The sequence below is a fragment of the Parasteatoda tepidariorum genome, chromosome X2 (genome assembly GCF_043381705.1).
Source record: "Parasteatoda tepidariorum isolate YZ-2023 chromosome X2, CAS_Ptep_4.0, whole genome shotgun sequence".
Classification (NCBI taxonomy): domain Eukaryota; kingdom Metazoa; phylum Arthropoda; class Arachnida; order Araneae; family Theridiidae; genus Parasteatoda; species Parasteatoda tepidariorum.
In genome coordinates, this window is record NC_092215.1 from 3,944,720 (window position 1) to 3,969,362 (window position 24,643).

The window sequence follows — 24,643 nt, forward strand, 5'->3', positions numbered from 1 at the left end:
TGTTACACATTGTAACAATAATTTTTGAGGCACTAAATAGACTTTGAATGCTTCACACTCTTTATTGATAAGAACTTTTCACACTCCAAGGTTTATTCTACTTTGAATTCTTCACACTCTTCATTGATGAGAACTTTTCACACTCCACGGAACTTTTCACACTCGACGATTTATTCTAATAATATATTTTTTTCACAAGTCTCCAAATTTCCCATGACTATGGTTCAGGATTCTAGGAGCAGATAGAGCCAAATTCCAACTCGAGGGCAGAGACACCTACATCCAGATTTTGGGAAGGAAGTATTGGAATGGTGGCAACAATAATGAAGCGTCCCTTTGGAAGTAATTTGATACCTCAGTCTATGATAAGAGTTGGTGAGGCGCGGAGGCTTCGGCCTGCCGTTGTTCTCTCCAAGAATGGAGAGCAGCGTATGATTCTCAATAATGAAATTGTGATAATCTTTCAGGATCCATGTTGATCTGTAATGTTTGTAGTGGAAAACAATGATCAAAATTAATTTTTGATTTCTACTTGAGTGTTAGAAAAATTTGAATTATGCATTTTTTTGATTTTAGTGTGACCTCATTTAATGTGATGGAAATAAATCTGTGTAAGTAATTTTTGTCGTTTTCTTAGAATTATGTTTCTTTTTTTATTTCAGCTTAATCTACTTATATCTAAATTCATTATTTATTTTTCCAGAGACTCCTTTTAGCTTTATACTACCACTAAATTGTTAAGTTATCCACCACGTGTGGCAGTAAATTTAATCAGTTTATGGCTAGGTTAATTAGGATGATTGTATCCAGTATTTTGTCTAATTCTATTATACGGCTAATTTGATTAAGTTTTATTTAATGATTTTCTATCTCATCACCATAAACTTTAATTCTTTTTACACACACAGCAGCACAAATTATCATATATACCACCATTCAATAAGTAGTACCTTTTAATAATTGTTCGTAGAGTCATAACTGTTGTAATCTTTTGGAGACGAGAATAGGAACAGCATGTATGAAACAAAAGTTTTAACATGTTACAAAACAGAAAAAAAAATATTTCTATCTGTTTTTTCGAATTATCGGATATTTCAAATTCATAAAAAAATTATTGGATGTACAAAGAATATATTTCTAATTATCGGATTTTCAGATATTTAGTGCTAATCTTATAAGTTTAAGTTTTAAATAGTTGACCTCAAATATGCTAATTAATTAGTTTTACATATTAATTAACATTTTGACGCAGATGGGATACCGGTGTCCTTTTTATTAATATTTTTTCTGACTATTTAATTACGAGGAAAACTATATTTTCTTATTTTTTAATTCAAAAAACAGTCTTAATAATTACTAAAAAAATCATTAAGATCATCGGAATTATAATTGTTTTAAAATATGAAGAAGAAAAAAGTAGTTTGAAAAAAAAAATAATATTCATTAATATTTAAGAGTTTATCAATAATTGATTTTATGAATTATAGAAATTTCAATGAATAACTGTTTCTCTTAAATCTACATAATTGAAAAGATGAAAAATTATTGTTTGGAAAATTTTATTTTTAACGCAGAAAAAGACACCGGTGTTTCATGCTGTATTTCATAACCATATACAGTCAAGCCCCGCTATAGTGAACATGGTTTATAGTGAACTCCCGGATATAGTGAACGAAATGTTGGCCCCCGTGTCTTACTATAAACATATAATAATATTTTTTGTGGATATAGTGAACCAAAAGAGAAGAGGAAATTGGATATTCTGAACTTTTTCTGTCTTCGGCTGATTTTTTTTCCTTTCATTTTTTGGTAATTTTGAAATTTCTACCTAAAATACATGTACCGATTTTTAAAACCATTTATTGAGTGGAATGTAGCCATAAGCATTTTTTCTCGTTTGCTTCTTCCATCTCAGTTTCCCATCCCTAAATAAAGGTCATCCCTAAATTTTTTGTTCGCAAGACGAAGAGTTATAAAAATAAAAGTTAGAACACTTTTTGTTACTACATATTGATTTTTAATCATTCTTGTATTTCTTTTTATTGGTCATTTATTTAAATAATGCGTAATAAAAGGGAGAAAGGGGTTCGGAAAAATTAGTTAAAATTGTTTGCAGTGCGGATATAGTGAACTACCGGTTATAGTGAACCGAAATATCGATCCCTTGAAGATTCACTATAGCGGGGTTTGACTGTATTTTTAAAATCCCAAATGTAATATTTTTCTCTTATTTTTACTTAAATATAATACGAAATAATAAGAGAAAAAATTGAGAAATATGCTTTGTTGTATCTTTACTCCAGCGCCATCTACAGTAACGTTTTTTTTTGTTGTAACAGTCAGAGTATCAATAAACAAGCTGTCATAAGGTTGTGGTGGTGCTCCACTCTCTTGTTGTATTCCAATGCTAGCATTTACCAGGCTTAGAAAAATTACTATTCTTAGGTCTTACCAGCGATAATTCAGTCCGTTAATTAGAAGTGAAGATTCATGGATAAATTACCCCCCTTTTGTTACCCCGCACCAACAACATGCGTAATAAAAAATCTGAGTCAAATGGTTAAGTTACGATATCAGACACATTCATTTTCAAAGAAAATTTTTTTTTTCCAATAGATATGGATTTTTTACCATCAAAATGTTAAAAATATGGTTAGAAGAGTTTAATCAGGAGAATGTTAGAACTCCTTACTGTTAATTTCAATTTGTCACCATGTTTCGGTAACTTTTAAAGCTAACTGAAAACTTTTTACACGCAATTATAAAACTTGTTTTTAAAAAGGTAATTCCGTATTTAAAAAATAATTTTCAATAATTATTTATTATTTTTCATTATTTTATAAATCTATGGGGCTGAAATTTTAATTATTAGATATACAATTGAATTATTAGATTTTTATGTGATCTTTAAGTAAAGGATTTTTGAGTAAAACCTGCGGACGCGTAATTAATTTAAAAATGCGGATAAAAGAACAAATTATTAATATAAATGTCCTGAAGTTTAGTTTAAGAGTTTCATTAAAGTTAGTTTCTGATCGTTATGGAAAACTTAAAAATAAAATCCAAATTACTTTTAAAAGTTCCCTCTCATTGAAAATTAACTTCTGAAGTCTATGCAAATAAATAGTTGGAAAGGAGATTTTACTTGTGTTACTTTCTGTCTCACTATAGCAATGAGAGCAATGTCAAAGCAATGAGAAAAATTAACCGCCTCCCTGATTAACCCGAGTTAACTTCGGTATGTATATATCACAAATATATGTATGTATATATTAACTTCGTATGTACTATATTTACATAACTTCGGTATGTATATATTATCCCGAGTAAACTCGGACATTCATTAATACGTTTCGTTTTATCACTTTTTTATTCGGCGGAAAGCAAAACAAAAAATAATAATAATTAACTGTGATTGGAAGTTTGCCAATATTTGTTTGGGAGGCTGGCTATTTGTGGGACTGCAGTCGTGTTTTGTACAATTGTATATACGTTGGTTGATGAATTTACATAGAAAAAATAGTAAAAAAGACCTAGAGTTACAAAGAGAAAAGTGAAAGTAATGCATATGATTTTTCAGATTATGAAAATGTGAACATATACAAAGACTAATATTTAACTTTTTTCATTTGCCCGAGATAATTTGGGATAGTAAACTGTTGATAAATTAAATATTTTTTACACGTAAAAAAATTAAAATTTTAACTTAAAACTTGTGTATTATGTTTTGTTTTAGTTCCTTGTGATTTTTTGCCCTTTTTTTCCAAAAAAATTGGTAAGGGAAACAATTAAATAAAGCTCTAAGTATTCCTACACTGTAAAAAATAAGAAAATTTTTAAAAAAATTATACAGAAAACAACTGTTTAACCCTTTTGAAGGCCGTGGTAAGCATACTTACCACTACGATCTTTTAATTTATGTTTCCATTTTTCAATAACTTCAGCTTTCTTGAAGTGAGTTTGAATAAAATTGGTAACCATTTGTCGCTTTTAAAAAACGTATAAAAGTTATAAAATACATAATTCCTTTTGAAGTTTGTAGCATTTAAGGAATTTATTTTATAAATAAAGAGAAATAAAAGTCAGTAAGTTCCTAATAGGTCATGTTAAATACATTTACCACCAAAAAAATGGCATTTTTATAAACTAAATGAGTTTTTTTTTATATCAATTACTGTTCTTAAAACAATTTCAATTCCAAAAATACTTTAATTTACTTTTACTAGAAATAAAGGACCCATTAAAGGGTTAAATTAGATAAATACAGATTTTTTTCCGGGTGCAACAAAAAATGTACGTTTTTTTTTATTTATTTTTTTTACAGATTTTCTCTGTGTATTTGACAGTGTAAAGTTTTCCACAATACGGTATTTCTCTCACCCTACATAAACTGGTTAAAACTGTAATTCAAATTCTAGTTTTTGCCATGCCGTTTTGCTTACCGTAATATAACTATCTTTTTCCAAATCATTTTACGATTATTTTCTATACTTGCTTTTACTTTTCAGAAATTATTTTATGGTTTTGAATATCATATAAATAACATTGCGATTCGACTTCATTCTTGAATTGATTCTCTACCTGTTTTCCTGTGGCAGAATTGCATCGACACGGTAACATTGTCGCAGAACGTTACAGAACTCTTGCAGAAAGATTTTTCTTTTGGAAAAAAAAAAAAAAACTTTAATTTTCTTTTTTCCAGAAATTTACCCATAGTATGTGAATCATGCAATTGGATAAACACTTTCTGAAACGCTCAATTTATCCTGATAGTATCGTAAATCGATGCAATGTTTCTATTGCATTTTTGGCAGTTATTGATATTGATTTTCACGTGGATTTAAATATCCCGATATATTTCAAACAATATGGAAAATTCGAATAGTGCATTTGAGTATTTACTTTTTAAGGCAATAATTCTATCGAATTTTCGGCAGTTATTGCTATTGATTTCTCCATAGTTTTTAAATCCGATATTTTTTGTATGATATTGTTTATTATAACAACCAAGTCTCGAAACGAAACATGCATTTGAGGAATCCGATTCGCGTGATTTCGTCGTCACTTTTTTTTTTTTTTTGCAATTACTACTATGCGCGTGGACTTCATGATTTTTAATTATTTTTTTATTGTGATAATTATTTATGAAATGCGAAGAAGGAAGTAATTTGAGCGCCCCTCCCCCCAACAAAATGTGAGAATATCACCCATGTTCAATTAAAAACAATTATATATATTTTTTTTTGTAAACACAGCGATTTTGTTTTTTTAAATAGTAACGTATATTTTTGTTCATATTAAAAGTATCTCGAAAAAAGATATTAGTGCTAGAGAGTTTTGTCGCAAGAAGTCCTAAAAAATTCTGCCTCAGGGACCTGTTTTTAGATAAAATTAATCGGTAAATTAAATTACCAAATATTTCTATAAAGGTGGGCCAATATAGTTTGAAACGTTTTTACATTTAACACGTTGAGCGCCGCGTCAGCCATCGGTGGCTGACACTGGACTTTCCATTTAGGCCGCGTCAACCACCGGTGGCTGACACTGAAATTACATTTAGGCCGCGTCAACCATCGGTCGCTGACACTGAAATTACATTTAGGCTGCGATAACCGCCGGTGGCTGACACTGAAATTACATTTAGGCTGCGTCTGCCACAGCTTGCTGACACTGACCTTTCACATAGGCCGCGAAAAACAGCTGGCTGACAGCGTATAACATGATATAGAACTATAAAATATGTACTCTTTTATGGAATTGCAGATTATTTATTCAAAATTTACTTAATTGTTGTGATTCTTGGTTTAATAAATTCAATTTAGTAGATTTTTATCCACCACTATTTCTACATAATTCGTAGGCTTATATAATTCACCACTTTTGTCAGATGATAAACCTTCTAAAAAAATCCGTCTAATATTTGCAAATTTAGTTTGAGGTTATTTACAGTGGCCAGATGGGCAAGCTATGTAAAATTAGCGTGGCGTTCAACGTGTTAAATATGATTCCATTAAGTAAGACTTATAAGAAAAAGACAGTTTCAGATTTTTCTTCATAACCTAACAACATAGCTACTGTGGCTAAGGGGACACAACGCCCAATGAAGTGACCCGGATTCGAATCCCAGAGTTGACTGGTCATGCAACTACTGCTCTCGGTTCGCACCAACTATAATGCTGAATTAATTACTTTATAGAGTTTGCTTGTTGAAATAACAATACGCGTATCTACTTAAAAAAACAGGCGTCTGGTTTTAAATATACTGGCACACCAGCTGACAGTTCTTTTTCTGTAAATGTCACAAATTTTCTTCTACATTGTAAACAATATAATGTTCTATCATATAATCTGCAAAAAGGGCTAAGCTTTTATGTGTCATTATTTTGGTTAATATTTTGGATTATTATGGTTAATAGTGTTGATTGTTTTCGTTAATAGTTTGGTTTGTTATTATTAATATTTATGGTCATGAATTTTGATTATGATTATTAGTTACTGTTATGAATTATAGGTATACATGATAATTATGATTATTAAGTTTGGTATTCATACCTAAGGTTTAAATTAAGGTTAAGCATTTATTTTCCATCGTAAAAGATTTTTCTATATGCATTCTATACTAATATTCAAAATTCCTTGGATTTATCCTATGAAAAACAGCCAAATTCATCGCGGATATAGCGAAAACAATTGCATTTATTTTCACAGAAATGTTTTTTCACGAGGTGTTTCATAAACACTGCCCTTGAGGCCTAATTTTTGTCAGAATATTTAAGCGAGGAAAAAAGCAAAACGCTATCGAAATCATTCGAATCACTAGTGAAGAAGTCAGAATGAAAATTATTGTCTGATGAGTGATAAAGCGTAGGTCTGTTTCGTAATAATGACAGCAGTGTTCTTTTATTCACGGATTGTTTGAACAGCACTTAGAGTGCCAGGAATTTAAATTATTTTATTTAGTTCTGAAACTAATAGAATGGTCGCAGACCTGCCCTCAGATGTTTTGAAGTGTTGTTTTAAAATATCCGAACACATATGTAAAGACATGATTAATATAGCTTTGCTCAGTGCACATGGTAAAAATATTTGCTTATGAAATTTGTGTTTTATTGCCACCATAAATTTAGTTGAGAGCGGGAATTTCGGTATTGCTTTGCACTTTTATCTTCATTTTATAGACGGCTATTAGAGAACACCCTTTACATTTGTGCAATAGTGAATGCAGTCCAACCCCGCTATAGTGAACACCCGGATACAGTGAACGAAATGTTCTCTCCCGTGCCTTGCTACACTCGTATAGTGTTATTTTTTGTGGATGTAGTGAAACCAAAATAAGAGAGAATATTATGAACTTTTTTATGTCTTCGACTGATTTATTTTCTTCATTTTTTAAGTAATAACTTTGAAATTTCTACTTCAAAGTAAATACATATACCGATTTTTAAAACTAGCGGGGAATGTAGCAATAAGCATTTTTTCTTGTTTGCTTCATTATTGAATAGCATCATTAAATTAGCTCGGCATTAAAAAAAGCCGCAATCTTCTAGTATCTGCACAAATGCTTCAAGTCAAAGCAACTGAATTTGCTGAGCTATTTGGTGCGAGACTACTTTTATGCGCTCGAATGCCTGGGCAGTCAAAATTATCGAGAGTCGGGAAATGTTTCCATATCTACTGTAGAGAATTGCTCATCAGCTCTATTTTTTTTTGTGCGCAAGACGAGGAGAAATAAACACATTTTTGTTGCTACGTATTATTTTTCATTCATTCTTGTTTCCATTTTATTGGTCATTTATTTAAATAATCTGTAATGAAAAGGGGGCGTTTGAAGTTAAAATTGTTTGTGGAACAGATATAGTGAAGTCCCGATTATAGTGAACCGAAATTTCGGTCCCTTGAGGATTCACTATAGCTGGTTTTAACTGTATAATAATTATTTATGTTCAAGTTCTTACATAAAATTATTCTAAATAAACGTTATTCATGTTTTTAGAATTATTCATAATCGTTTTACATATTCACGAATGTTTATAGTAATATATGAATCAACGTAAAATATTATCAAACAGATGAGCCTTATAAAAAGTTCGCAAAATTAACTCTTAGTATTTAAGTTTTACCACTTAATAAAAATTTTTGCTGGAAGCGGATCAGTTGATTTATACAGCTCATATATTGTATGCAAATTCTGCATAATAAGAATTACTTGCTAATTTACCATGAAATAATTATGCAAATTCTTTGAAATGAATATAATATTTTTATTTCAGATAAATTTGCGCCTAATATTGGTGAGCGGGAAAACCAGAGAATATTTGTTTAGTCCTAGTGATTCTGCCTCAGATATAGCTCAATATGTTTTTGACAACTGGGTAGAAGGTAATTAACTATTCTTTATAATTCTCTGTATATAGCTTAACTAAAATAAATTATTCTTTTAATTTGATTTGTTATGACATAGGCGTATTTTGACCGATAAAAGAAAAACCAGCCTCGGATGCTCAGCGGATAATGAAATGACCCGGGTTTGAATCCCATACCGGTGATTGGTCGATAAGAATTCTATACTCCTCGTTTCGCTCCGACCTTAAAGCTGACGTAAAATATATTCAGTGATAGATAAATGGATCAAAAACCTCTTGCTGACAGGCTAGTTACCATGGGATGTTTCTTATCGAATGGATTTCATCTTAGTCTTCCATGAAAGGCTAGTAGTACCGATCTAAGAGTTCCATTGTCTTCTTGGTAGGGTTTAGAATTACAAAGCTGCAGAGTTAAACTTTGATAGTCTTAAGCCCAAAAATGGATTTAAATTCTATTTTTTACAATGAACTGAGGGCCCTGTGGTTAAAGATCTGATCCGGAGTGGCCAGGTTTTAATCCTCGATTCCAATAAGACCCACCGATTACATACAGAAGTGCTCGTAAAATCTGTGGAATCGAAAAGTCGGTTTCTGATCAGTACCATCGGTACAGTTATCTGAAGAAAATTTCCTTCCTCTTCAGAACTAAGTCTAAATTGAGAAAGTGGTCTCACGAGTGAGTGGTGCTGCCATCTATCTGAGACAAGAAGTATTTTCAGCCTCGCGGTGCTCTCTTGTCAAATGAGAAGCTCACCTTCCTGAATTAATTCGCAAAAGGCCAATGGCTGGGGAACTTTGATTGTCCAAGGGCCATTAGAAACAACAACATAATAAACTGATTTGTATCGTTGATTCCAACAAAGCAATTAAAACTAACATTAGGATTGTCAATTCTAATAAATGTCAAAATTGATTAACTGGTGCTGCTTGAACCAACTGACGCGGATGGCTTACACTATCTATAAATTATAGTTGATTCAAATTAGCCTTTTAATGCATCCATTTGAATTTATTGATTGGAACTACAGATTTAAATCAATTGATTCAAATAAGTTATTTATATTAACTGATTCAAATTAACAGATTAAAACTTGATTACAATTAAAACGGGTAATTCGAAACAATAAATCATTGTATTCGATTCATTGAATCATATCATTGAATCAATTGACAACTTCAAACTTCAGCAATTCTAGAAATTTTCGACATCTTTTTTCTTCTCAAAACTACTTTTTCCAGAAATATTTTGCAATTTAGTGAACAGATATGTTATCTGATTTGTGATAGTTACAGAATTAAGTTACTAATTACTGCTACCAAGAGAGCCTTTAGGGTTATGACCTCATGTTAAGTATCAGTTACTAAATATTTGCTCTTTTAAGCTATCGTTGATAATATTCTTATCCTTAAAGGATATGTTTCGCTTAAGAAAATAACGAGCTTTCTATTCTAAGAATATTTCATTAGCATTATTCTTGATTAAAATAGGATTATTTCTTTTCCTAACTTAGAAAATACGAAAATTGGTTGCAAATATTGTTGACTTTTTCGAAATTGTACAATACAATTTCATTTTATATCCTTCTAGGCAACGTATTTCCATACATTGTAAAATGAATTAACTCATTTTAATTATTATAATATTTTAACACCATAGCCAAGGAGCACAAATATAACATTCTATAAAAACTGCCTGTTGAAGAAAAATGGTAGGGTATTTATATTTAAACGCAATGGTAATTTTCAATTTTTAGCTACCACCAAAAAAATATTAACAAAAATTTTGATGAAATGATTTCAAACCAATATACTGATATTTAAATAGTAGTATAGAAAAATTTTTTAGTTGAAGTAAAGTTTTATGTTGTAATATTTCCCAGGTGGTAGGGCAAAATTGAATTCAATGTCAGCAACAACCTTTATCTTAATATGGTTTATTTGCTAACCATAATAAATGAGTAGCAAATAAACCATATAGGCTTCAAACAATGTTAAATTTAACTATGCTAGTTTATGCGCTGTGAGGTTTGCATTAAGCTTACATAAGCAATCCTTTTGTATCGAGATCGAATCTACCATTACAAAACAAGGATAGAAAAACCTTCTGATATCGGGATGAATTATCATTCGCAAATCAAGAGTAGAAAGCGTTCTCAAACCGAAAATAAATTCACCTTCTTAAGGTTTATTTTGAATTTATGACTATCATTGATTCAAGGTTTATTTTAGCAGGCATTTATATACCTTTTTTAACACTTTAAAGGTGAAGGTTGGTTTGATTATTAAGTTTCCACCACAAACAAAATTTTGCATTTGAGAGCAAAGTTAGTATGAAAAAAAAGGCAAAAACAAGGTGTACAATAAAAACTATAAAATGAGATGTAAAGATTTTTGCATGCCTTTACTCAATCTTTAAGAAAGCAAGGGAAATAAGCATACTAATATTTCTACTAAGTTTAAAAAATGATTAATTAGTCAACATTTCTATGCCAACCAAATGCAAATGCAAATCTGGTTTAATTCTGCGTTTAGTAATTTTGCCTACACCCAATTGAACTATCGATGTAAAATGCCTCTTAAATTCAAATTTAACAAAAACACTCTAATTTTTTATTACTTTTTGGAATTATTTACTAATTTGCAGAATTTTTGCCCGCAGCAGTTGACATCCCAGAGGCATTCAGTATGCACTCATGGACAAAAAAATTAGAGCACCAAGAAAGAGTCGTCGAAATGAAACGAACTTGTACATACGTAATGACTACTTTGATATAAGTAAAAACAAAGATTATCGTTTTTCTTAGATTTTCTTATCATTTACTTATATCAAAGTAGTCATTACGTATGTAAAATTTCGTTTCATTTTGACGACTCCTTCTTGGTGCGCTAATTTTTTGTCCATGAGTGTATATCAAAGTAATAGATAATAAGTAATAGTAATAGAATCTAATAGTGTGTAATAGATAACAATAGTATATAATAAATATGTTCTCTTAACTATTCCTGTTTTTCCTTGTAAAATGTTAATATTTGAATAAATGGAAGTAAAAAAAAATTTCATTCACTATATATAAATAATTTAAACATATGTCAGATAGACAAATGTTCATGTTCTTAAATTTGATAAGAATGTTATAAAAATTCAATTTTTTTAAGAAAAATTATCCTTTATTTCAATAACAATGGAAAAAAATATTTCGCTAAAAATCTTAAATGTTGAATCCGAATTCCCTAAATTAAAAAGCTGCAATAAGCAAGTATATTTTGCATTTTCACAACAATTTTAAAATACAACAGAAAAAAAACTTTTTTTCCTTCATTTTTTATAGAATTAAATAAAAATAGAAATAAAACAAAGACTCATATTTGTGAAAAAACTAAACAAAATTTTAGCATCTATCTTCTGTATAAAGTAATAAGTACTTTTTGATCTTTATTTGTTTTGAGTCATTCTATATTTAAGTCAAACACCGTAAAAAATTCCAAAATTTTGTTGAAAATAAGAAGAATTTGATTGCGTTAAATTGAATTTCGTTTTCTCCCACTTTTTTGGCATCTTCTATTCAAATAGATTATAACTTTTCAATCTGAAGCAATTGATAAGCAAGAAAATACCATTATTTTCTTTATTCAAAGTGAAACTGACAAATTTTTCTTCTATAAAAAGCTTCTCTTAAATTGAAGTGTTTATTAAGAATTGCTATTTTTTTTCTTCCAGTTTTATTATTTTAAAAAAGATTCTAGGAGAAAATACTTGTTTTTTCAAAACCTAAATAAGTTATTGATTTTATTTTTATTTATTGATAAAAAGTACTGATTTTGCATAATCCTTTATATTACAGAAGTACCGGGTCCTAAAATTTTGTAGTATGCGGTGAAAATTAAATCGTTTGTCCGGGCCGTTTCGGATTCCCGGAAATTTTTTATTTGTTATCTGCCGAGTAATATATATTTTGTTCTATAACTGTTTTGAACACCCGATCCAATTCTGGGTTTACTATTGTCAATTTTCAAATCTGCAACCTTGTTATTTTGAATCCAATTCAGAAGACAAGGGAACTCCTCCATCAACCATTGGGCCGAAATTGCCTCCATGGAGGATTTTTTAGTGAAACTAACCCGTATTTTGCGAGGAAAAGCACGAAAACTTCCCATGGTTATTCCGATGGTAAAGGGATCCTTCTACCACTGTGGTCGGTGCAAGCCGCAATTCATATCGACCGACCAACATTGGGATTCAAACCTGGGATGGACTTGGGAGGTGAATGCTCTATCCCTTGGCCACCGTGGCTCCGGCCGAGTGTTCAGGCATAAAATCGTTACCATTCAGCAAATATTTTCAAGTTCAAGAAAATTTATTGTGCATGATTAAAACAGAAATTTAGTTAGATTAAATGTTTAAAAAATCTGAATTTACTGTTTAGAAGTAGAATGATTAAAATAGAAGAGCAGCTGCTTCTGGATTTTATAATTAAATAAATTTCAATAGCATTTATTAGTGTAGATTCTGTTTATTTACTAATGAATAGCCTACTTGTCGTACTAAAATAGTATCGATTACTAATGAATAGCTTATTTAATCTTAGTGTCAATGTAAAACGATAGTTTTTCTAAATATTAAAAAAGATGTTGCAAAAAGTTTTATTTTACAGAGACAAGTTATTACGTACATTAATATTATTTACATCTGAATTGAACTCAAATATAGTAAAGCAGACTCACTTACTACTACTACTACTACTGCTAAGTTGTAAGACTAGAAACAAGTTCTACAAAGTAGTAAACTAGATCAAAGTACTATCTACTACTGACTACTATATAGACCACTATAGAGCTCTAAAACAATTTAGCTAACACAAGCATGAATTAAAAAAGCAAATAACGAGATCAACAGCGAGTTTAACAAAAATTTAATAGAATGAGACAATTTTTGGAGAATAAGTTGGTTTTTGTTGAGAAATAGTTTTTGTTTGTATTTAAGGTTTATACTAACTCGTTGTGGGTATTTTTTTTTTATATAAAAAACTGTTTTTACCATAAAGCTTGATTCGTTACACCACTTGTAGTACTAGAATAGCACTACATGTAATAGTCTGGGTAAATCATAAGTGAATGTATATAATCCTTTTAGCTGAATGGGCTGAAGAATCTGTGGCCAAAGCAGAAATTTTGCGTCTAATATATCAAGGAAGGTTCCTTCACGGAAATGTAACTTTAGGAGGTAAGAGACACTCTTTTATAATTCTTATTTTTACTACTTCGCCATATCTCATCTAATACAGTCATATTATTAGACACATTCTATGTACTATACAGCTTTTACTCGGATGCATTTGTTTACGTTCCTGTATCAATTGCTTAATATTGTAATGCAATACGTTAAAAATAAATACAAATAGGAAGTATATAAAAATATCCCGAATTAAAACCCATTAGTATATATGAAAGTATCGCGTATGAACTCGAGCAAATCGTGTTATTATTAAAAAACTACAGCGCGTCTAATAATTTGATCTAATTATTATAACATACTAATATAATGCTCGATATAATAAATATTCTATATTTGTATAATATATCGTCTAATTTATCCTATAGTTAAATTTATATTTTACATCGTCTAACGTAAATATACTAACGTAAACAAGTGCAAACCGGTTTCAATCATATAAAAACAATAAAGCTGTATTCACTTGATAATTAAGATTTTACATAGAATGTTATAGTGCCTCTAATTTGGCCAGTTACAGTAGAGGCTAAGATTCTGTTGGAGTTGGAACTAAACTGTTCGACTGTCAGATTTAATCAAGATATTCATTGTTTAGTTGGTGCAATATATCATTCTTGAAAAGTCATCGATGTCTTTTACAGATATTTTTTTTTTTCTGAAAAAGGTAAAATCTTATTCCATTAGCTGGTACACATGTTAACTCTATTGAAAATTTAGAAATATTTGAATTTTAGTTAAAAAGCAGCTTTTATTTTAAATGACAATTTAAGAAAATTATGCGTGTAATTTCCGCGTGATGTAGTCGAGACTGTACTCAAGAGGGGATGCAATTGTCCTGGAGCCGGGACTGCTGAAGGCCGGACCAAATTTTTTACATAAAATATAGTGTTAATTAATTAGTTTCTTTAAAAGAAAATTGTAGAGAATTTCTTTTAGTAATTGTAGTAATTTTTTAGTAATTGTAGTAATTTTTTAGTAATTGTGGTAATTTTTTAGTAATTGTCTTTAGTAAATTGTAGTTTTTGTATAACAATTCTTCAAAAACTGTGCAAATTATGAAAATAAGGTGCAATGCAGAGGTTACCAAAATGTAACAGCTATGTTAATATTGGACTAAATCCTTGTAGTTTGTTAAGGTATAAATCTTTAATAAACTGGACTAAAAATAATTTCAGCAACTGTAATGACCAATAAATAAAAAAATATTAACCAATAAATATTTTAAATAAAAAAGAACACTAGAGAGTTGACATAGTAAAAAAAAAAACACAGACGCCGTAAATTAATCAACAACAACTAATCTTCGTGGAATCGCTAGAAAACAGTACTAATTTCAACACAATCTTGATTCTTGATTTCATCCCTCTATTTACGGTATTACTGTCGATAACCTAACATTCAAACTCCTAGAAAATGCAAGAATGTAAAATCTTTTTGGCCTTTAGTTTATGTCATGATAACCAACACTATAAGGTCGGGATAACCTGGTTGATAGGGCCCATGTCCTGAAGACTCCCCGTGTAGTAAATCTGTCGGCTCACAAAAACTTCCCATAATAAATGAATACATCTGGGGGTACTGAATTGGAGATTCTCTAGTTTAAGTCAAAATTACGATCTGTGGATGAATAAATGTGTAAGGAGAGTTGTTATCGACAATGTCATCTATGAAAAGCTACTCCACCATAGAATCGAGTTAACGTGCCTTATATACTTTATACTTAATATCTATGATACTAGTTGTAACGAGCCCTCATCCCCAGATGTCATCCCAGAAAACTATCCCCAGATGGCACCGCTGGTGCATCAGAAGTATTAACTTTTTATTTTTTCGAAAACTTAAAAACAATAGATAAACTTAAAAATAACATCTGGAGAAGCGGCTTGTCCCGCTAATTACTTACTTACTCTTTTTCATCACTTTATAATTATCATTTACTGTAAATTCATCATCTTTTGTCATAAATATAATTAAAACCAATAAAGGTTTATTTGGAAATTCAAGTTGGCGGTTTAAAGGTAAGTGGAACATTTTCCACCATTCATATAGAAAGCAAGAATTCATTTTAGATTGAACACTAGTGAATTAGAATTGTATTTTTGTAGTGGTAGACACACTACAAATGCATGTATAAACGGGCCGTGTGTGGCTGCCACTGAAAAACAAGAAACGCACCCTCTGCCTCACTTGGTTTCACCATGTAGGTTTGCTAGTATTGGCAAATGGCATTAGAAACACCAACAGTATTGTACTTTAACAAGTTGCCTTTTAATTTGACGATTCAAAACACAATTGTTTCTCAATTATTTATGACAGCGATTTGAAATTAAGCGTCAGTCGTACCTTTGGAAGTGATCTCATTTTGAGACAGTTTTTCCATAAAAATTCTCGACTGCTTTCATTTGCTCATCGTGACATTTTTTTTTTTTTATCTTTTGAAAAAAGCAAGAAAAGCAATTGATAAGTTATTTGAAATATATCTTTTTTTTCTTCTATGTATTACTGAATAATTAACAAATAAATGCTTTAATACACTTCGTATTAATGATGTTCTTTTTATTATTAATTAAAATGTTGTCTTTTCTTCATCTTTTTCTGAAATCTTAATTGAGGAAGAAACAAACTGGAAGTAACCAGGGATGTCCGGTTTCTACAAAATAATTTAAGAACGGTAGAACACCAAAATTTGGTAATTTTCGATTAATTTTGCCAACGTTTTAAAAGGCACCAACTTACTGTAAAAAAGTAGCACTTTATGTAAGCCATAGAATTATTTAGAAGTAGTTATGGGTAAAAACTCTATAAATCAAATCCACTAAACCAAGTATCCTTCATTACACCATTTAATCCCGATTTTTTTTTATTCATATGATACAAAATATGCGTTTATTGAAAAAAATGGCTAGAAAATTAAATTTAAAGGCTATTTTCTAGAACTAATGATAGATAACTAAAGCTCGTTCACCAGGAGTTGGCACTTGGCTCCGCCTTCATCACGTGGTATCGGATGATACTATTTCGCTATTTTGGGGAGGAGGATGTGAACAAGGCTGCTATTTGGCGATCGTATGACAAAAATATTTATTTCGCCATCTTCATGTGCTTATTTTGAACATGTGCATTTTATTTCATAAACTTGTTGATATTTCTCTCTTTTTATTGAATAGTTTGTTCTATTTGAGATATTTTGCTGGGAAAAAGTTTTTAAATATAAATTAGCTAGAATAACGAAAGGTATAATAGCTGATGATAAAGCGAAATAAGTGACTGAAAAAGAATTCACTGTTTGTGTTTGGCCATCACCTTCTACATCAGAAAGCCTCCACACGGTTTCTTATAAGTAGGCCACGCAGACTATTTTAAAAGTGAACAGTTTGAACGCATGAAACCAAATTCTATTTTAAAAGTGACTGAGAGGAATTTGTCATATATATTTGAGAATTGAATCTGTAGTGGTAGACAAGTAAATAAGACAAACTAATCATATTCAAAAATTAAACAAATTTTTAGACATATATTTGCTACCACTTTCTTATTTTTACTAGATTTTCTATTAAAGGGCTCTTTCGTAAACTGGTTTGCCTTCATAGTAGTCTGATCGGACTACCTATAATAAGACTTTGGAGATATGGAGACTTTGCGCACATTAGAGGTTATCTTGATTTCAAGCGGGGAAATGTTTTTCCTCTTTCTCCCCGCGCTGAAATGAGCTCTGCGTCCGAGGAAGTGGAGCCAAGTGCAAACTCCTGGTGAACGAACTATATCTAAATCATTCATAAACTATGGTGGATGAGAATATTGATTTTTCTAGAGTCTAGACAAATGACAATATTAAAACAATTTTCCTACCAAAATACATGTTTTTTTTTTTGTTTTTTTGTTGTCCTACCAAAATGTATGTTTTTGTCCACGATGTTTTGCTTTTGTCCCACCGAAATATATGTTTTTGTAAGCAATGTTTTGCTTTTTTCCTACCGAAATACACGCTTTTTTTCCACGATGTTTTGTTTTCATACTAGCAAAATATTTTTTCCACGATGTTTTGTTTTTGACCTACCAAAATATATGCTTTTGTTCCTGATGTTTTGTCCTTTAAATATGACGATGGGCGCTAACCGGTTAAATCATAAATTTTGATACCACTAGAAAATATTTATCCGCAATTTGCCATCTTTGCAATATCCGTGGTAACCCATTAATGCTACGATACAAAAAGTGGTCTATTTATGAAAACGTGGTATTATATATTTGTTTAACCAAGTCTATGTGTTTGCACTTCACTTCAGAACATATGTCTCAGATCCAAATATAAATATTTACATTACTATTATCGAATTATTGATATAGAATTATAGAACTTACAGTTGTACTGTGTTGTTAGTCAGTAAACTATTTATTTACACATTGTTGACCGGGAACGTGATACGACATCCTTCAATAACCGAATGTAATTGATAAGGTGTTATACATTTTAATCGTGGTTATCTTTAATTAACCGTTTGTAATTCAATGTTTTTTATATATATATAACCGTCGTTGAACAGCCGATCCAATTTTTGAGTTTACGACTACTAATGTTCAACTCCGTAGCCTTGTAATTTTGAACCCAATCCAGAAGACAAGGGAACTCCTGGATCAAGTATTGGGAGAAATTAGCCTTCGTGGAGAACGTTTTGATGGATGGAGAGGAAGAAGACCACGAGAACCTCCCACAGTTAGCCTGACGGCAAGGGGACTCTAACCCATGATCCGTCTACCACTGACAATATTTCACNATTGAACACACAAAATTGACTTAGCTTAAAACAAAAATTAAGAAAATGGACATAGTTTAAAATGAATAAAATTGATATTTATTGAAGTGCATTGAACACACAAAATTGACTTAGCTTAAAACAAAAATTAAGAAAATGGACATAGTTTAAAATGAATAAAATTGATATTTATTGAAGTGCATTGAACACACAAAATTGACTTAGCTTAAAACAAAAATTAAGAAAATGGACATAGTTTAAAATGAATAAAATTGATATTTATTGAAGTGCATTGAACACACAAAATTGACTTAGCTTAAAACAAAAATTAAGAAAATGGACATAGTTTAAAATGAATAAAATTGATATTTATTGAAGTGCATTGAACACACAAAATTGACTTAGCTTAAAACAAAAATTAAGAAAATGGACATAGTTTAAAATGAATAAAATTGATATTTATTGAAGTGCATTGAACACACAAAATTGACTTAGCTTAAAACAAAAATTAAGAAAATGGACATAGTTTAAAATGAATAAAATTGATATTTATTGAAGTGCATTGAACACACAAAATTGACTTAGCTTAAAACAAAAATTAAGAAAATGGACATAGTTTAAAATGAATAAAATTGATATTTATTGAAGTGCATTGAACACACAAAATTGACTTAGCTTAAAACAAAAATTAAGAAAATGGACATAGTTTAAAATGAATAAAATTGATATTTATTGAAGTGCATTGAACACACAAAATTGACTTAGCTTAAAACAAAAATTAAGAAAATGGACATAGTTTAAAATGAATAAAATTGATATTTATTGAAGTGCATTGAACACACAAAATTGACTTAGCTTAAAACAAAAATTAAGAAAATGGACATAGTTTAAAATGAATAAAATTGATATTTATTGAAGTGCATTGAACACACAAAATTGACTTAGCTTAAAACAAAAATTAAGAAAATGGACATAGTTTAAAATGAATACAATTGATATTTATTGAAGTGCATTGAACACACAAAGTTGACTTAGCTTAAAGCAAAAATTAAGAAAATGAACATAGTTTAAAATGAATAAAATAGATTTTTATTGAAGTGTGTGTTTGACTCAACTTAAAATGAAAATTTAAGAAAATGGGTATAGCTATTTAATCCCACATGAATCCGATTTATTTAAATAACAAACTAAGAAGAAACAGACAAATTAAAAAGTGGCAATGAGATTATTGATTTTCTTTTTATTTTGTCAATTAGTTAGCAAATCAAATTTGATACCTGCCTACATACATGCTGAGGGAGAAAAAAAAAATTCTTCCAAAATACTTGTTCTTGCGTGATTCTGCAATTAGTTTTGCTCCTAAAGCTGCAGATTTTTTTAAATGATATTTGTAGTGTTTTGTGATTGCCGAAATGTACAAGCTTAAAATGTACAAGTTGTTTAAGATGGAAAGTTTCATTTGAGAGATTTTGCATAGCGTTCGTCATAAGTTAACCGTAACGAAATTACAAATTGTTGACAAATTTACGCACATGCTCCGAGAAGTTAAAATAACGTAAAACAACTTTGAATCCAATCTAGAAGACAAGGGAGCGTTTGGATCAAGTATTGGGAGAAATTTGCCATCGTGAATGTCTTTTTGATGTAACTAACCCTCATTTGCGTTATATGGAGAAGAAAACCGCGAAGCCTCAAACGGTAAGCCTGACGACAAGGGGACTGTTACCCATGATTCGTCTACCACTAAGGCTATTTTGCGTCAGCACTGTGGTCGGTGCAAGTCGGGTGTGGTATTCGTATCAACCTCATTGGTCTATCCCCATAGCCACCACGGCTCTTGTAACGATTTCGTTACTCTTTGTCTAAGATAGGTACTCTGACCGCCACTAAGTCTGCGGCTGTCTGGTGCTATGGAAATAAGAGGAGGTCATTTTAGGGAGGGTGGCTTCGATGAAGAGGTCTCCTTTTCTTTCGCCGAAACCAGTCCTAAAGAGGGACCTCGCATCCCTACTTGAAAAAATCATACCTCGTTACCATAGTCACCGCTACAGCTCCAGACGAATGCCTGGCAGAGTACCTATCGTAGACAAACAGTACTTTGTTCAGATTGAACTAAAACTCTTATAAAAACAAACAATCTTTTAATTACTTTTTCTGGGTAAATTTTATATGTACAAGGTTGTATTACAATTATATACACCGTTATTTACAATTATCATCACTTCTACCGAACACAAAATTATATAATAAAAAGTCCTCAAATCGAGATGGCACAAGGTCCGCTCATGATGCTTCGTCTCACCAGACTGCCTGTCTCCTCTCTTACAGAGTCCAGACTTTCTCCTCTTTTTGCAGGTGCATCGAGTTCTTAGAATTTCGTGGGGAGACACTGGATGCCAGAGGGGAATGTACTCGGGGGTCAGCTGTCCAAGATGTTACACTCTATTTGAACATTTGGCGAAATACACTATGTTTACAGCTTACCGTAAGAGCGGAAATATTTTTAAAATAATGCCTTTAATTTTGCAATTCTACCTCGTCAATTGTATCTAGGAAAGTTGTAACGTAATCCTATAATATATTGTTTGAGAATCAAAAATCAACTAAAAAACTTGTACACGATCTATATTTAAGCTGAGAAAATATAAAAACATTACCGAAATATCACTGAAAAAGATAGGAATAAAAGATTGCCGAGGAAACAGAGGGAAATAGAAAAACTTCATCACACAATCAAACTGGTTTTGATGTTTTTCAAAACACCTTTCTCGTTAGTGATTGGTTAGTTTGATTTTAGCCCAAATATTAACCACTAATATCGTCTTATAAAAAATAAATAGCGTTAAGAAATTTATGCCGCTATTTGCGTATTGTTGGACGAAATATTTTTACTACCAAGGCACGTTAACTATTTAAGTGATTTTGTTTTAAAACAGTTTAGTTATTATCCGCTTCTCTGGTAAACTCGGGCATATCAAAATTCGTCAGTTTTATCACGTTTTTACTCGGCCGGTAGCAAAACAAAAAATAATCTGCAGAAATGGAAGTTTTGTTTGCGAGTTTTGCCGGGACTGTTTTGTGCAATTGTATATACGATAGTTGTTGAATTTACGTAGAAAAAAGAGTAAAAAAGTGAGCAAAAATAATACAGATGATTTTTTCAGATTATGAAGACGTGAACATATACAGACTGATATTTTTTCATTTGCCCGAGATAAATAGTAAACTGATGGTAAATTAAATATTTTTTATGCATAAAAAAATTAAAATTTCAACTTAGAACCTGTGTATTCAGGGGTCTGTTTAGAAGAAATTTCACAAAATATCTTTTCATAAAAACGGACCCTTCACAAAATATTTTAACTTAAAAACGGACCCATCACAAAATTTATCTTTTAATCGGACCCTTCACAAATTTGTTTATCTTCATTATTGTTTTATTAATCAATCAACCTTTCCCAGAAAGGGGAAGGGGGGAGAAAGACAGATGTAAACGAACTAAATCTTCTTCCTTTATTCGTCCGAAATTAATATTCTGCTTTCAGCAGTATAGGCTTAATACCAAATATTTGTAAGTTGCATCGCTAATTCAGTAGCTGCAATTGCTGTTTATTTTTTAAAATTTGATTTTTTTTAATTATAATTTTACAGTGTTGAGCATAATCTTGTATGTCTTTACAATTTAAAAACTCCTTGAAAAAGTTTTTTTTGCAATAACGGACCCTATTTGCACAAATTCACAAAAGCGGACTCTGCTTGAAAGAATGCGAAGTAACGTTTATTTCATATTCACAAATTACGAGTAATTTTTCACAATTTTACAAAAACGGACCTTTCACAAAATGTCTGGACAGACCCCTGGTATTATGTTTTGTTTCAGTTCCCTGTATTTATTAATGAAAGAAAAAACATGTTGATTTTTTGCATTTTTTTTTCCTTAAAAAATTGATAAGGGAAGCTGTTTAATTAGAGTAATATCCGCAGCTTTACTTATAACTTAATAGACGACAGCTTCTTGTCTTTTTATAATATCTAGACTTTTTTTACTTTATTTTTGTCAAGGATTCTAAAAATATGTATTGAAGTTTGTGGTCATCAAAACCTGTATACAAGAAAGCTATTCATAAAACACAAGAAAAATGTTTCTTTAAAAATTAGGCAATGTTTTATGATTTGTCTACTGCTAAGAGAATTCCTGACTGCCACAATTTACAAAAACTTAAAGAACATGTTTATTAAAAAAAATCAACCTTATGTTCTTTTTTTTTTTAATGAAAACTTCCCAGATAGCAGCGTAAGGTTGATTTTAATGTTAGCAACAAACTTTATCAGTCAGTCCAACATTGTTTAAAAATGATTAACTATTAAACCATGCAAGCTTCAAATATTTTCAAACTATGCTAGTTTAGGCGCAATAAAGTTCATATTAAACTTGCATAAGCAACCCTTTTATAACAAGATCGAATCTGCTTTTAAAAAGCATGGCTAGGAAAACGTTCTGATATCGAGGATGAATCATCATCCTCAATTATAAGTAGAAAATTAAGAATAGAAAGTGTTCTCAATTGTTTATTTTAGATTTTATGACCATCACTGAAACCAGTTTTATTTGTGCAGACTTATATACACACTTTAAAAGTGAAGGTTGGCCTGATCATTTAGTTTTCAACATAAACAAAATGTTTTTTTAAGCCTCCACAAAGCTAGAATGAAAAAAAAAGGCTTGTAAATAAAAGCTAAATAATGGGATTTTTGCATGCCTTTATTCAATATTTAGGGAAACAAGATTTGCATACTAATAAATCTAAGTTTCAAAAAGGATTAATTAGCCAACCAAATAAAAATACAACATTTTCTGAAAGGTTTCCTGCTGTATGAGTTTATAACTTAAAATAATTATCTACAAATAATAGTACCCCCGTTCTATTTTTTACAAAACAGTGCCTTCATTTATTTTGACAGAACTCCCATATTTTGCAGTTTTTATTAAATGTAGGAAATACATATGTGTATACAATATATGATCAAATATAAATTTACATAATGATATTTTTCTTAAAAACAGTGGCAAGAGGGGGGACAGAGAGCAATGGTTCCCCATAAAATCTAGTGTAAGAGGGCATCTATTTGTCGACCACAAATACTTTAAGTCCATTATCATTTTTATAAAAAATATTTTTTAAATTCATCATCCTCATGTTTATAACGAAATTAGATTTTTTTAATAGGTAAGTAATTGGCATTTTTATCTGTGATTTTCATACAAAAGTAATAGTGAAGTTTTAAGGCATTAAATATTTAAACATTTAAGAAAATTTTGTTGGAAATAAAAATAAAGTTTATAATTAATAAGGTTGATATTTAATGATACAATTTTAATGATTTTAGAAAATTATCATTTATTTAAGAAGAAAAAAAAAGGAGAGAGAGAGAGAAAGAAGCATGAATTGTCTGTTTTGCACATATTTTTAACCACGGATTTACTCGAAATGGATTTGTACATGATAAAAATTATATAAATCAACGAAGAAGTTATTAGTAAATTTATTTATAATAATATACAATTAACTCAATTATTTTACATAGAGTTTAATTACTTTAGTTGGGCATCTATTGTTTTTAATTATTCATTTAATTAACTAAACTCAGTGGCGCGACAGCCCATAGAGGGCCAGCCCCTACTGTGCCCAACTCAGTTTTCTTGACCTTGGGCTCTGGGGTGCAAAAGCAGATGTTCCGGTCAGGTGGTCAGCCGAACTCGGAACCCCCAGTGTTTAGTTCCTAAGCACGCTTGCTACTCATTTATCGACCCACTGAAGAGATGAAAGGCTGAGTCAACCTTGCTCGACTCGAGGATCGAACCCAGGACCTGTGGCACGGGAGCGCGAAGCGCTACCACTCAGCCACCGGGCGTCATTCATTTAATTATCCAGTATAATATTACCTTGCTTACATCCATTTTCGGGACAATTCCTTGGTCACTAACAAATCAAACGCGCTTCAGTAGGGGAGAGTGGGGTCAATTGTAACAAGGTACGATTGTAACAGAGCAAAAATTTCGAGTGTCGGGTTCTAGATTTGATGGCGCACACAAGGTTTATTTAATAAATCTACATGTACACCCCTGCTGGCTACCATTTTTATGTACTTTTGAAAGAGTTACATCACAAAAGATATTTTCACGCTACGTAAGTACTTTTTTTGGTATTAGAATATTATATTGTAACAAAGTAATTTTGTTTAAACAAATAAAAATTATTAACCGAATATGTAAGTGGACACCTTAATTAACATTT

General features: G+C 30.7%; 1 protein-coding gene across 1 annotated transcript in view; it reads left to right on the plus strand.

Moving 5' to 3' along the window:
* The window catches only part of LOC107443550 (ubiquitin-like protein 3), a gene marked incomplete in the record, with an annotated part of 206,189 nt that overhangs the window by 167,692 nt on the left and 13,854 nt on the right, over positions 1-24,643 (plus strand). The window contains 2 exon segments of the mRNA XM_043039836.2: positions 8,271-8,379; positions 13,495-13,584. Coding sequence (XP_042895770.1) covers positions 8,271-8,379; positions 13,495-13,584 — 199 coding nt within the window.